At 49.5% G+C, this 15,254-nt stretch overlaps 1 protein-coding gene across 2 annotated transcripts in view; it reads left to right on the top strand.

Moving 5' to 3' along the window:
* The first annotated feature begins 742 nt into the window (after window positions 1-742).
* Window positions 743-15,254, top strand: part of SLCO3A1 (solute carrier organic anion transporter family member 3A1) — a 375,012-nt gene continuing 360,500 nt past the window's right edge. For both annotated transcript variants that reach the window (XM_052659400.1, XM_052659399.1), the window contains exon 1: window positions 743-954. In XM_052659400.1, coding sequence (XP_052515360.1) covers window positions 775-954 — 180 coding nt within the window. In that variant the 5' untranslated portion in view covers window positions 743-774. The remainder of the gene's footprint in view (window positions 955-15,254) is intronic.

Genomic DNA, 15,254 nt, shown 5'->3' with positions numbered 1-15,254 from the left:
TCTCCCTCTTGCTAGAAACCGTTCCTCCCCTCCTAAGTGCCCCGAGGTCGGAGCTCTAGGTCCCCGCCCCGCGGGGGAGCCTCCGCACGCGACCTCGGCGCCCGGAGTTCCCCTTGCAGTACCGCCCAGTGTCCGCGGCGGCGCCCCGCGCTCCGCAGCGCCTTCTAGGGGCCGGGCACGGCCTTCGTGCCATCCGGAGCACCAGCTCCCTGACTCCGCAAGGGCTCCCCCTCTCCCGCGTGCTTCGGGCCACCCGGGCCCTCCCAAGCCTCGGCTGGGGGGCCGCGCTCTGCGCCCCCAGGCCGGTATCTTCACGCCTTCCCCCGGGGCGCACGGGTGGCGCGGAGCGGCGCGGCGGGCGCGCGCAGCGGCGATCGAGGCCGGGGCCTCGCGTTAGAAGAGGGGGAGACGAGGGCAGGCGCGGCCCGCGGGCCCCAGCCAGCGGGCGATGGCAGCGGCGGGCGTCCGCGGGCGGCGAGGCGGCGGCGGCGGCGGGCGGCGAGAGGAGCCCCTGTGATTGGCACAGCCCGAGCCGGAGGAGGAGGCGAAGGGAGGGCGGAGGAGGAGGAGAGGAGGAGGCAGGGGGCGAGCGCGGCGGCGGCTGCGAGGCGCTGTGCCTTCCACCTCTCCAGCCCCGGCAGGACGGGGGCGGCCGCTGTGGGCCCGGGGCGGGGACGGCACGCAGCCTCGCCGCGCGCACCCCCGCCCGGCAGCGGCCCCGACACCCAGCGCAAGCGGGAAAGCGGCGGCGGCGGCGGCGGCGGCGGGGGAAGGATGCAGGCGAAGAAGCCGGGCAGCTCGTCGGGCGGCGGCCGGAGCGGCGAGCTGCAGGGGGACGAAGCGCAGAGGAACAAGAAGAAGAAAAAGAAGGTGTCCTGCTTCTCCAACATCAAGATCTTCCTGGTGTCCGAGTGTGCCCTGATGCTGGCGCAGGGCACGGTGGGCGCCTACCTGGTGAGTCTCCCGTGCCAAGTCCGCCACGGGCCCCTTCCCCAGCTCGGCTCCCAGGTGCCCGGCTGGCAGGAGGAGGGGGCAGCCCGGGCGCCGGGGGGCAGGCGGGCATGACCTCCGCCCGGCGACGAGGTTGGCGAGTGGTGCAGAGGCGGCCGCCGGGGGAGCTGCCGGTCCGGGCTGCTGGGAGAGCGGGGAGCCGGCGGGACCGTGGATGCCGGCAGGAGCCGGGGGGACTCGGGGAAGAGAGGCAGCGGGCAGGTGGGCGTGAAACCATCCCTCTCCCCTACTCCCTCTAAAAACAGCCAGAGGGTGAGTTCTGGAGCACCCTGGAGGGGAAGGCATCGCGGCTTTCAGGTGACCTGGACATGGAAAGAAAAGCCCGTTAGCATCTCGCGTCCTCTACTCCCCATCCTAGCCGCCTGGAACACAAATCCATTATGCATCATTTCTCCCGGTGCTTTCTCCATCCGCCAATTACGGAGGGATTTAACAGTTTAGAGGAAAAGGCGCCCAAGTGTGGGGCGCTGGTCTGAGCTGGGGCTGCAGGGGGAATGCTCCCACTTCGTATCCCATTAGCCATCTCTCAGCGTCTGGGATAAAGTTACAGGACCTGGAGAGCAGCTGTGAGTTTGTGTAGTTCTGCCGCCCACTCGTAGACCTGAATTCCCCACCGTGGTCTCTCTCCTGTATAAGGAGGTGTTGCGCCATGGTGCGCATTGTACACGGATTCCATCTGCCTTCTGAAAGGGGGTATTCATGTTCAAATAGCCAGGGGTGCATAACATATCAGAGGAAACAGCTTGTAATGACTCAGCACTGGCAAATACCTGCTTTAACCCCTGTCTCCTGCCCCGCGCAGGTGGTCCCAACTTGGGTTTCAGAGAATGCACTTCCAGAGCCAAGTATTGTCTTGACTAAACGGGATTTTTCAGAGTGTATAGTGTTAAGGCGTTTCTTGACTATTGACCTGAAACTGAAATCAAATGTCATAGACTTTGAGTGTTAGTGAGCAAGTTTGATGGAGACAGAACTGGACAAGGTTTTGGCTGTTGAAGCGCCACATCCCCAGATAGAGCCATGCTTTGCACGATGGTCCCATTAATCCCTGGCCTTTGGGGTGCAGTTAATGAGGGCCAGTCGCTGGTTGCCCTGTACCATTCCTCAACAGTCTCCTAAGACTTGGGGCTTGCTGTCAGAGGGAAGTACAAGCAGGCTAGCTCTCTGGTGTGGGGTAAAGTCAGTGATGTGGGCTGTTCAAGAGAGGGCTGTTCAAACTCAGCTCGGTTCCTGGGGTGGCAGACTTAACAGGGCTTCTGAAAGTCAAATGCATTTTCTTTGCTCTGTGTCAGATGAGAGGCGTTTAGATCCCAGTTCCTGCCTGCATCCGTCACATGTATGCTGCTGGTAAGCCCTGTAGCCAAAAGCACATTTTCTTTTCCGTTTAGATTTTTGTTTTACAAAATGCACTTGTAGTTTGAACGCATAGTTGCAGACAGTACCTGCGGCCTTTGCAGTATTGGAATTAGGGAGTGACCCTGTCTTGGGGTGTGGGGGGAGCGTGTCAGTATATCAGAGTGTCCTTGGAGGAGTTTAACTGTTAAAATATTAAAAGAGACGTATATCACTAAGACGCAAATGCACAGTAATAAAAATACCTGTAGTTCTGTATTACAGCATATGCAAAGTATGTGATACCTAAACCCGGGCTGTGTTTATCAGCAGCTGCCTCCAGTTTTTAACAGTTTGCCTCAAACCAGTTTTGCTCAATAGAGTGGATTATTCATGTTCCATATAATAGTGTCTAATGTTGGCAAAAGCTGAATTTTTTGAAGTATACAGAGTGTTATGGGTTTGGGAATTTGTGGACACAGATCTGGAAGCTCACCATTTATAAATTATTTTACATCTAGGGGAAAAAAAAATATCAAAAGAACTTTTCACAACACAAATGATAATGGCATGGGCCTAGTTTTAGCTTGCAATGGTTTAAGGCTTTTGGAAAGAAATGAAGCTGGGCTTCGATCAAATGAGTGGCCTAAGCCCCTTTACGAAGTTAGAAAGCAGAGGACTGGTGGATAACTAGTGGCAGGGCTGGCGCTGGGAGACAGGAAGTTGACTGTGATCCCAGAATTGGTGAGGAATTGAGTCCACCTGCTGGGGGCCTCTCGGCATTTCCAGCCTGGGCTGAGGGAAAGCCTGGTTCGAGGCGTATGCTAACTGGAGTCAACAGGTGACTGGCAGAAAGCAGATGGAGGCCCAGGAAAGGAGTGGCTTAGGAAATTGGATTCATTATGATTACTAAGAGTGGAGGCATCAGTTGCTTGGGACTCCACCTTGCTCGGCTGATCGTGGCTCTCCGTTGCCACATGAACCTCATGAAGATTAATAGTTTGCTTGCCATGAATTGGATTGCGATGGCTTTTGCTCTTTCTGGCTGCTCCTAATTTTCTTCTTCATCTGCTATTTGGAAGGTAGAATTAAAAGCTTGTGGTACCCTCAGTGATGTGAGACTTCTTCATGGCTAATTTGAGAAGGAAACATTGTAGAAGGTTTGCTAGAAAGGCTTTCTTAGGAAACCTGAGAACCTGTGTTTGTAGGCAGTCACACCCATGGGGTCCACGTGCAATAGGTGATCATGCACACAGGGTCCACGTGCAAGGTGTATGTTCTCCGGGATCTTTACACTGTCAATCAGCCTGTCCCTCTGAGGAAACATTTTCAGATACCGGTGAAGGGCACACCTGGGGGCCCTGCTTACTTTCGGGAAGAGAAGGGTAACGGCAGATTCTCTGCCTATATTATTTCCTATTTGATTTCCAAGTCCATGTCATTTACTATGACATTTACTACCATATTATTTCATCTTCCCAGGTGCCTTTTTTTTTTTTTATATTTGGAGGCTTCATTTCACTTCTCCCTTTCCTTTCTGAAAAGACAGATGACCTAGTGTCTTTGCTGAAGCTGTAGAAATGAAGCAGGAAGTCACCTGTGATTTGAGAAGCAACTTTGAAAAGCTGGACTGTGTGTGTGTGTGTATCTGTGTCTGTTTTCCCTTAAGAACCTGCACATGCTCAAGGTAGACCCGCATGGGAGAAAACCGCCCATTGTTAAGCGAGGCAGGGGACAGGCAACTTTTGGCCCCGGGGATCGGGTCTCCTGGGGCAGTGCAGAAGGGCCGAGACCCTGATGCCTAGACTCGATGGTGATCATGATGTAGATAAGGTGACTCCGGTGCAACCCAGGCCAGCTGTGGATTCTGAAATCTCTTACGCTTGCCAGCGTTTAACTGGAAATCGTGCTGCGCATAAGCCAGCAGTCGCAGGGATGGTCTCTGGTAGCCAACTAAACCCCCTGGCTGGCTAGGAAATTTTCACACAGACTCGGACACGGCTGACATGACTTAGCAGCAAGAAGAGGGGACCCATTCCATTTGAACATCACTGTGTGCAGAAGAGAGAATGCAATTTAATTTTCCTCTCCTTGGGTCTTTGCTTCGGGTGGCTCCAGTCTGCACTGACCTACTTGCAAGGATGTAACATCTGTTTAAGTCTTGGGCTGTTTGGAAAAGACACAGGCCTGTGGAAACTGCATGGAGAGAAAGGTGTATTGTGTGCACTTGATGGAGTTTGGTGGAGACCCGCTGGGATAGTCCAAGCCATTCACCAAGGGTAGCCCTGCCTACAGAGGTTGGTGTGTGTTCTCAAATGACTGAGTACTGGAGTTGATAAGGATGTGTGCAGGAAATTAAAACCTCGGACACCTCTGGGCTCTTATGGATGAGATTCAATTACAAATGCATTTGAATTTCTTCAGGATGAAAACCTAAAAAGGCCAGTTTAGTCTCTGGGTGGGGCACAAAGGAGGTTCTTGTGAACCAGGGGTGAGGATGGAGGATGTCCTTGGTTTTTTTTTTTTTTTTTTGCAGCTTGTTATTAAAATAATGTAGGATCTTCCTTGGCAGTCTGGGGCTTAGGACTCTGTGCTTCCACTGCGGAGTCAATAGGTTTGATCCCTCGACGGGGAAGATCCTGAATGCCATGAAACAAGGCCAAAATAAAAATTGTGTAAATAGTTTATTTTTTATTGAAGTATACTTGATTTTTATTGAAGTATAATCTAGCTTTCATAGTTGTTAAAATAAATAGTTTATTTTTTATTGAAGTATAGTTTCAGGAGGACAGCACAGTGATTCAGTTTTCCTATGTATATATATTCTTTTTCAGATTTTTTTCTGTTACAAGTTATTACAAAATGCTGAGTGTGGTTCCCTATGCTGCACAGTGGTTTCTCCCTGTTCTCTATTTTGTTATATAGCAGCGTGTGTCTGTTAATCCCAACTTCCGAATTTACCCTGCTTCCCCCCTTCCCCCTTTGGTTATCATAACTTTGTTTCCTTTGACTGTGAGTCTCTGTTTTGCGAATAAGTTGATTTTTTTTTCTTAGATTCCACATATAAGGGATATCATATAGTATTTGTCTGACTTGTTCTTCAGTTGCTAAGTCATGTCCTACTCTTTGTGACCTCATGGACTACACCACGCCAGGCTTACCTGTCCTTCACTGTCTCCCATAGTTTGCTCAGACTCATGTCCATTGAGTCAGTGGTGCCATCCAACCATCTCCTCCTCCGCTGCCTGACTTGCTTCTCTGTGTTTAGAGTTAGGCAAAAACGAAGTCTGAGGTTTTGGTGACAACAGAAGGAGACGGATGACTGTGTGAACAGGGTTCCATCTCACTGCCTTTGGTCACCTTTTTCTGAGGCCTGAGAGCATTCAGTGAGCTTACAAGGTGAAGCAGCCGGATTTGTTCTATATATATATTTTTTATTTCTAAAGCATCATTGTGAAGATTTTTTTTTTTTGCATATCTAACCCAGAAGCAGACAGCTGAGAGACAATTTTTAAAGTCCTTGTCAAATTAGTATGATGACTAAGGCAACTGTAGTTTCCTTAATCAAATTATTTTACACACTTTTGGTTACTCAAAGTGACAAATTCCCTTCTATTTGCATAATTACTATATAGCCCCAGGTAGGAAGAAAAAAAACTACCCTGATTTTTTTTTTTTTTCCTTACAGCTTGGTTGAAAATGTTTAGCTAATAATCACTTAAGGGGAAAAAATGTTTCTGACAATTCCTTTCAACCACCTTTGCATATATACCTCAGTTTCCATGGGGGTTTCCTCTTGTGTGTTTAGCAATCGAAGAAACGGAATTAGTTGTGAAGGGACCAAGAGCTGTTTCCTGAATTGGGTAACTCTCTGCACTTCAGTTTTAGGTACCTTCCAAAGAGGGCAACCCAGAGGCCTCTCTGCAGCGGCCCTGCCTTGCTGATCAATTTCTCAGCATTTAAATTCACCTTTTTGCTGGCTGCCTGAACGTTGTCGTTCTGAAACTGCATAAGTTTCCTCTTGTGCCAAGGCCACCTGGGCAAGAGTCTCTCTGTGACTTTCTCTTGCTCTTCTTATGAAAGCAAGCTTGGTGGTGCTGTCTTGTCCAGGGACGGAGTTCACTTAGCAGACTGGCCAGGCATGAGTAAGTGTAATGTCCCCAAAATGACGAGGTTACAGCTGCCTTCCCTATATAAGTAGGCCTGGGAAAAAAAAAGAAAAAAAAAATTCTGTGAATGTTGTTGGCTGGTTAGAAAGAGAGAGAGAGCAGAGATTGGCATTGGTTTCAGGGTCTGTGCCAGGCCTCCTGCAGAGGCTGTGAGAGCCACAGGGACTCATGCTGAGCTGCCCGTGGTCCTTGGATTGCAGGGGCTGGGCCTGCCAGGTGACTGGGGCAGATGAGTGTGTGCAGGTGGGGAGCCTCTGGTGCCGTGGAGAGTTCCACTCTAGACAGAGTGGCCTTTCTCTAGCACCTTGCTTCCAAATCCACAGACACATTTCGCTTGCACAGATTTAACTGCTCACATCATGGACTCCCCATGTTCCTGTGAAGCAGAGTCAAAATGCCCATTGTTGTGTCTTCTCATCACTTCTGCTCACCTGGATTTTGTAGTTGTTGTTTAGCCACTGAGTCACATCCAGCTCTTTGTGACTCCATGGGCTGTAGCTCACCAGGCTCCTCTGTCCATGGGATTGCCCAGGCAAGAAGACTGGAGTGGGCTCCCGTTTCCTTCTCCAGGGCTTCTTCCCAGATCAGGGGTCGAACATGCCTCTCCTGTGTCTCCTGCATTAGCGGGCGGGTTCTTCTGACTGAGCTACCAGGGAAGCCCGGAGTTTGAGGTACTGTGTGCTTAGTCACTCAGTTGTGGCCGACTCTTTGCGACCCCATGGACTGTAGCCCGTCAGGATCCTCTGTGCATCGAAGTCTCCAGGCAGGAATACTGGAGTGGGTTCCCATGCCCTCCTCTAGGGAATCTTCCCAACCCAGGGATGGAACCGAGGGCTCCCTCACTGCAGGCGGATTCTGCACTGTCTAAGCCACCATATCCTGTGCGTTTGTGTGCATTACCCATTTATACACATGTTCTTATACAGGGTTACATCCACCACATACGGTATTTGGGGGGCACATGCAGGGACATTTTGGTGGTAATTTTGATTATATGGAGCCCAGGTGGATTTAGAACTGAGTCTCCCCTGAAGACAAGTCACCTGTATTTTGCTCCCTCTCTGAAATGCCTTTGGTAATCTGTAGGCCAGGAAGATGGCATCCTTGTTCTTTCAGTTTAGTTTTGCTTTCTGTTTCGCTAAGTCTGCAAAACAGATGATACACAGGACACAGTGTCATCAGTGACTCTGCTTCACAGAGTAAGTGAATTGATGAGGTTCTAAGACGCTTGTATTTGACGTGATCTGAGTGCTCAGGTGTTTCTGTGAGAAACAGTATTGCTCAATGATACAAACTCTAAGTTAAATGGTTAAAATTCTCAGGTGGAGAACAGCAAGCACTCGTGACAGCTGTGACTTATTGGTTGCACATCTGAAAACCCAGGATTCATTCCTGTCCTCCTCTTGCCAGCTCTGTGAGCTGGGGTTGATCACTTCATCTCTCTGTGCACTGATGTTTGATTTTAAAACTCATAGTGTTTCTGTATTAACTCAGTCAGCATACATAAAGCACTCTGAACACAAACATGTGGTGAAAAGTCATGAAAAGTGAAAGTGAATTCACTCAGCTGTGTCCGACTCTTTTCGACCCTATGGACTGTAGCCCACCAGGCTCCTCCATCCATACGGTTTTCCAGGCAACAATACTGGAGTGGGTTGCTGTTTTCTTCTCCAGGGGATCTTCCCGACCCAGGGGTCGAACTCAGGTCTCCTGCATTGTGGGCAGACTCTTTACCCTCTGAGCCACAAGGAAATCCCAAATAGTCAATAAATACTAGCTATTATTATTATTAATATAATATGGTTATACATATTTACATAAGAACTACGTAGCCCCAACCAATGAGAAATAAAATTATTTTGGTCAAACTTCTGGTTTGGTTTAGTGTATCATACATTCAAATCATTTCCTGTTTTGCTGTGCATTTTGTCTGGGAGGTGAAAAGTTTTTAAAAGCAAGAGATAAGTACTAGTAAATAAATTGCTATTTCTGTTCATTCCCTTATTATAAGTATAACAATCCATTTCATCTTGTTGTTCAGTTGCTAAGTCATGTCCGATTCTTTGCGACCCCATGGACTGCAGCACACCAGGCTTCCCTGTCCTTCACTATCTCCCGGAGTTTGCTCAAACTCATGTCCCTTGAGTTGGTGATACCATCCAACCATCTCATCCTCTGCTACCCCCTTCTCCTCCTACCCTCAATCTTTCCCAGCATCAGGGTCTTGTCTAATGAGTTGGCTTTTCACATCAGGTGGCCAACGTGTTAGAGACTCAGCTTCAGCATTTCATGTTACAGATGCTATAAAAATTATTAGTCACGTGGAAGATAAATCCACTATAATGGTTCTGCTGGCCATTTACAGTCAGTGGGTACTTTGAAGTGAACAGAGAAGGGACGGCACATGGCCAGCCGGGAGGACAGGTGCTTCTCTATGGGAGGCCCTGAGGATCTTTGCTCTGGTTTGTGGCCACAGGGTAGAGAAGATTGGGTAGGTCTTCTAGGTTTGTAGGCAGCTGAGAGGCAGGGAAGAGAACATTGGACTTAGAGTCAAAAAGACCTAGGTTTGAACCTGGACCTCTTCCTTACTTGCTCCCAGTGACTTGACTTCTCTGAGCCTCAGTATTCTTATCTGAAAAATGGGATACTGAGAGAGCCTATCTTACAGATGGTTGAGAGATTGAAATTCAGGGACACATGATAGAGTGCTTCTTGTAGGGTGCAGTGTTCAATAGCTGCTTTACCAATAATGGCATAGCCCTACTCGCTGACCTTGACACAGCAGACATCCCTTCCAGGGGACCTGAGGGTGTGGGCTGTTGTGTGTTCGGTTCAGTCGCTCAGTTGTGTCCGACTCTTTGCAACTCCATGAATTGCAGCACGCCAGGCCTCCCTGTCCATCACCGACGCCCGGAGTTCACTCAGACTCACGTCCATCGAGTCAGTGATGCCATCCAGCCATCTCATCCTCGGTCGTCCCCTTCTCCTCCTGCCCCCAGTCCCTCCCGTCATCAGAGTATTTTCCAATGAGTCAACTCTTCGCATGAGGTGGCCAAAGTACTGGAGTTTCAGCTTTAGCATCATTCCTTCCAAAGAAATCCCAGGGCTGATCTTCAGAATGGACTAGTTGGATCTCCTTGCAGTCCAAGGGACTCTCAAGAGTCTTCTCCAATTATTTCCTTAATTGGAGATCTGTTTCTCCGGATGAAAAGTAGCCACATTAAGGCTTCCTGGGGTGTTGGGAGGTGGACGGGGGCACATATGTTGTGGACATATGCTACCCTCCAGGCAGCCTTGTTCAAGATGTGCAGCCTCAGAGCTCAGCCCTGGTTGCAGGGAAGGGCTGAGGTCCCACTTAGCACCCACTGCCTTCACCTTAGTCCTTTTACAGTTCTAAGCAGTGATGCCAGAAGCTCAGCTCCTCTGTACACTGGGGCTGAATCAAATCTCAGAGACGGAGTGTTGGGTGAAGTAAAAGAGAATAGCTTTATAGTTTGCTGAGCCAAGGGGGCAGCAGTGGGCTAATGCTTTCACAACCATGTGTCCCAACTTGGGGAAGACAGAAGTTTTACAGCAGTTGCTCAAAGAGGGTGTGATCCACTCATAGACATTCTTCTCATGAATTGGTGGTTAGGAGTCAGTATCATCAACCTTCCGGTCCAACTGGTCCGGGGTCTGCATGCTGGTGCAGCCTACCATCATTAATTGTTAATTTCTCCCATTGGAGGGGGTTTCAGGCTCTATAGAATAGCTCAAAGATATGGTTGTGTGTTTGCCTTGATGAGGAATCAGAATCTTGCCCTAAGGCTTCTCTTGACTGTTTCTCCTGGGTCTCACATCCCCTTCCTTCCCTCATTAACAACTGCTTGAATCTGCCCTTTGGAACTCAGGCAAGGTCATGGAGGCTGCGTGAAGGTTGTTTCCTGTAATCAAAGGGATGGGGGACACAGAAAGGCCAGGAGCCCCGCAGGACCCTGCTTGGTATCAGCAGGGCTCAGCAGACGCAGTTGAGGGCAGTTCCCTGATTATGGTCCTTTTTGGTTTCTCGGAAGCAGAGCGAAGGAGATTCTGACAGTCTTGATGCCCGTTTGGTGGACGCGTCCATCAGGGCCTGCGGCTTGTGGGGGTCACACAGCAGGGTACTTACCGCCTGGCGCCACTCTCCTCCCGTCAGTGGTTTTGAATCTTCTCTCCCCCAGCCAGGTCAGTCCAGTCCTTGGGAAGGACAGGGCCTGAAATGGGCCCTTCTCAGTCCAGCCAGTTGCCATGTTTATTTTAGGTGAGTTCTTAGGTTCACCTTCAAATGCCACAGGCGTTGCAAGAACACACACGCTGAGGACCCATGAGCCCCAAACCCTGGTGGCTCCCTGAGGAAGGAACCTCTCAGCTTTCTAAAGCACTGAACTCTCTGCAGCCACATTGTGGAGTGAGCGAGCCCAAGAGACTCCTTTCCAGGGGTTTCGCCACAACATGCAGAGCGGAAGTGGCCCGTGGCCCATTGGATGTGGGCAGACTCTCTGTCATCGACTCTTCCCAGCTTCTTTCTTTCAGTTCTTCTTTGTGACTTGAGTCAAGCCCTTCTGAAAAGGGAAGCCCTTTCTGACAGACTGTTTAGTTGCTTGCTGTTTAGTAGAGATCATGGTAACCCAGCCACTTCTTAAATGACTGGATATTCCTCTCCAAACAGGAAAGAGTTATTTCACTGGCTAAGTTATGAGAGTTGGACATTAGAATTTTCTCACTTATCCCTTCCAGTCCACACTCGTTGGAAATACTTGATGGCAAGAGGCAACATAGGTTGCTGTGGGCCCTGCTGTTTGAAGCAGGGGCAGCGGGGAGGTGTGGGCCCATTCTTCCCTTTGCCATCATGATGATTTCCGCTATAAATACCCTGACAATGGCCCTTCAGTACCTTCTCCTTTTGGGGATGTCTTATCCCACCTGGCATCTTAAGTTACAGGTAACACAGTCAAAGAGGGCACTTCTATAAGGAGAGAGTCTTACTTCCAGGTCAGCTTTGGTTGGAATCTTTGCCACGAGCTGGCTGTGGCCTCAGGCCCATCCAAGGAGACAGTGGTGTGGCACTCTCTTCACAAGGATGTGGCAGAAGGTCCAGGCTGTGGGCAGTAGCAAGGGCCATTCAAAAGCCCAAAGTGTGCCTCTCTGTTCACGTCTCTATCCATCCACGCTCCCTGTGGGAGTTCTGTACTGCGTGCAGATTCTAATTCGTCTGGCGGCTTGCCCTTTGGGACAGGTCTCTGGATAATGAACTTGGCTGTCCAGGTAACCCTTGAAACCACAAAGCCTGTGTGGCTGTCACTTCTGAGCCACCTAAAGCTGTGCAGTGTTAGCAGAAATAGGAAGCTGAGCAGGCTTTCGACAGACAGTCCTGGGGGCTGTAATGAAATGATACAGAACAGAATAGCCAGTTCCTTCCTGCATCTCTGTTCACACAGCCACAGGAACTGGAGAAAGGTAGAAATGAGTCTTTTCACCTCCATTTCTACACTTGCAAGGTTGGGGAGGGAAAGCAGTAGCCAATGATGTTTTTCAATTAAAGACTATTGCAAAGTGTTCCTGCCAATGGTATTGTCTTTCCCCGCACCTTTGGAAAAGGCTCATGTAAAATAGGCAGGCTGTTTCTAATTGTTGGCCCCCTCCCCCCTTCTGGCTGCGAGTCTCCATTCTCAGCTGATTGGAATGAGAAATTACCACCTTGAATATAACCAAGTTGAAATTGGAAAGCCGCCCTCTAACTGATTATGTAAGCTTGAAAGTACTGTACCTGAAATCTCATGTTTGAGAATTCCCTTAATGAAGATAAAAATCTCAAAGCAGCATGGACGCACCTGTTTTTATTATGTAAGATTCAATTATTGTGATGCAACCTGTATAATAAAGAATGGTGTTGATTAGTTCAGCTCTCGGTTGACTTTTTGGGTCAGAGAATTGTTTGAAGTAGACCCACAGGGGCGCTGAGAGCTCTGCCCCCAGGCAGTCGGCGCCCTGCTTCAGCACCAGCACCCCCCTTTCTCTCCAGGGCTGCAAAGGCTTAACCTAGGTCTGTGGTCACCAAGTGCTTAACGTTGCAGGAGGTGGATGTCCATCAAGGTTGGCCTCAGAGATGGCTCATGCCATTCAGCAGAACATGCGGGATGATTGCTGTTGCCTGGAGTGGGCTTTATCTTCGGTCATTTCATTTCTTGAAGCACTGCCATCTTGGCACTTGGGATGTTGATGGCACGTGGGGTGGACTTTGTCTTGTTTGCTATAATTGGCCTGTGTTTCAGTGTGGCTCATGACATCATCCTCTTCTGGGAGCCATACGCGAGGTGGGTACATAGCACAGCATGCTCCAGGGTCAATTTCAGATTCCCAGTCCCCTGAGTTGTAGCCAAGGAGGTTATTTTGTGGCCCTGGTGAATACTGGAAAGAAAAAGACGTAAAGGGAACGAGACCAGTTGAAATAGCTACAGAAGAGCCTCAAACAGAGCTCCCTTGCAAAAAATTTAAGGCAGGACTCACAATGTGGTGCGTTGGGTGGCCTCCCCAGTGCTGGTAAAAACTGTGTTGGTTGCAAGGCTTAATGTACCAACAACAGGTTTTTCAGCCTGACTGCAGGAGGATCTCTTTTGGAAACAAACAACAACAACAAAAAGATAAATTAGTGCCTTCCCTTTACCTTTGTCGGGACTTCCCTGGTGGCTCAGGTGATACAATGCTTGCAATGGAGGAGACCCAGGTTCAGTTCATGGGTTGGGAAAGTCCCTTGAAGAAGGGAATGGCAACCCACTCCAGTATTCTTGACCGGAGAATCCCATGGACGGACTGAGCCTGGCGGGCTACCATTCATGGGGTCACAAAGAGTTGGACAGGACTGAGCAACTAACACTTTCTCTTTACCTTTGCCAGTGTGGTGGAAATGCATATAAATTGATCAAGAAGTCCTCGAGCAGTTCTGCAGCTTTGCTGGCTGCAGCTGGGGAGGTCTGCCTTGCTGCCGCTGGACTCATAGCGGCGCATGGAGCCAGCAGCCCTTGGTCTCAGTCCAAAGGTAGCCCGTGGATCTTGTGAGATGCACAGGTGGATTGATGGTCTAACAGGCCTGTGTCCTGAGGTTGGCCTTGGCCTGCGTGGGAGCCCCGATCTTACGTCTATGTGGAAAGCTCTATGTTTGTGAATTACTTGCATCTTCAGCAGAATCAGGGCCCAGAAGTAAGTCACTTACCTAAATGTGCTCCAGAGCTGCCAACAGTAGCCAGCCGGCGTGAGCAGGTAAACAGGAGAAGTTTTATTTTGGAACGTTATGATTAGAAACATGTATAATTAAAAATAATGTTTTGGTGAATGCTGGGGGTGGAAAACACTCATTTCTCTCACTGCCTTTTAAAGCATCCCTTCTTTTTTTCTTTTAAATAGAATTGCTTCCTGATAGGAAACACTACCTATCCTTAATCTAGTGAATAGATAAAAATATATGCATTTATATTTATCTGTCTTCTGACACTTTGGATTTCCTTGGGGAATGTTTTCATCATTTAAGAATAATAGTACCAATGCAGCCAATTAAAAATAACCCCAGGGTCCTGGCGCCCCAAGCCATCAGGGAAACAATTCCACGCGGCAAGTAAAACATTTCAGGTCCTTTGCTTTAAGAAAGCTGAGAGTTCTTGCTGAGGCCTGTCACCTTCGTGGTTGCCTGTCTCTCTGTGCCAGCTGAGAGCAGTGAGGGTCACGGTAGTCAGCTCAGCTCTGTCGCCTCCTGCTCACTCATTCATTTCTATTCTGACCTCCCCGCACTGGTCCCTGACCCCAACAGAACCAGGCTTCACCAGCCTGGCAGGATGTCACAGTCGGCTCCGTGAGACCCCCGTGAGGGCGTGCTCCTGGGAGCCCAAACCCGGAACACTGTGGAGTGGGACTCTGTGCCAAGCTTATGCCACGGGCACCATTCACAGCTTCACCCAGCTCCCCTCTGCTGGCTTCCCACCGTCCTTGTTCAGGGGTCGAGGCAGTGAGTCCTTCCCTCCGACAGGCCCTAACAATCCAATCCCATCCTTCACCACAGACTGCGTGGTGATTGTTGTTGTCCGGGACCCGTCCTGAGCTCTATTATGTGTGATCTCAGTGGGAGTGGGCTCTTTGTGTTTATTTCTTTGTCTTTATTTTCTTCCATGGGGTCATAGGGAAGTAGGGTCATTCTTAAACATCTTGGGCATCTCAGATGTTAGACCCCCATCAGGTAATATTTTCTCCCTTAGATGTAGAAAGATGTGATGCGTATTAAAGAGAAGGTAACCTTGACAGTTATCCTTGGGTGGGGAGCTGGACTTAGAGGTGGGAAGGTGGATGAATATAAGTGTATTTCTGTGGGTGTTTCTGAAGGAAGGAACCAGGTGAGGTAAGTAGTCTCCTGGGACTGCCGGAACAAGTCATCACAAATTGAGTGGCTTCAAGCAACAGGTTTCTTTTCTCACAGTCCTGGGGGCCAGAAGTCTGAAACCAAGGTGAAAGCAGGACTACCCTTCCTCTGAGACGCTGGGAAGAATCCTCTCTTGCTTCTTCCTCGCTTCTGCTTCTGGAGGTGGCCCTTGTGTCTCTTAGCTTGCAGCTGTACCCGCTAATGTATGACTCTGAGGTCACATGGCATTTCTCCTCTGTGCATCCCTCTCCCCCTCTTATAAGGTGGTGGTGGATGAGGACCTTACCCTAATACCGCATCTGACCTCAATTACACTTCTT

The sequence above is a fragment of the Budorcas taxicolor genome, chromosome 21 (genome assembly GCF_023091745.1).
Source record: "Budorcas taxicolor isolate Tak-1 chromosome 21, Takin1.1, whole genome shotgun sequence".
NCBI classification, from domain to species: Eukaryota; Metazoa; Chordata; class Mammalia; order Artiodactyla; family Bovidae; genus Budorcas; species Budorcas taxicolor.
The sequence above is the reverse complement of the archived record's forward strand: the minus strand, read 5'-3'. Positions and strand labels throughout refer to the sequence as shown.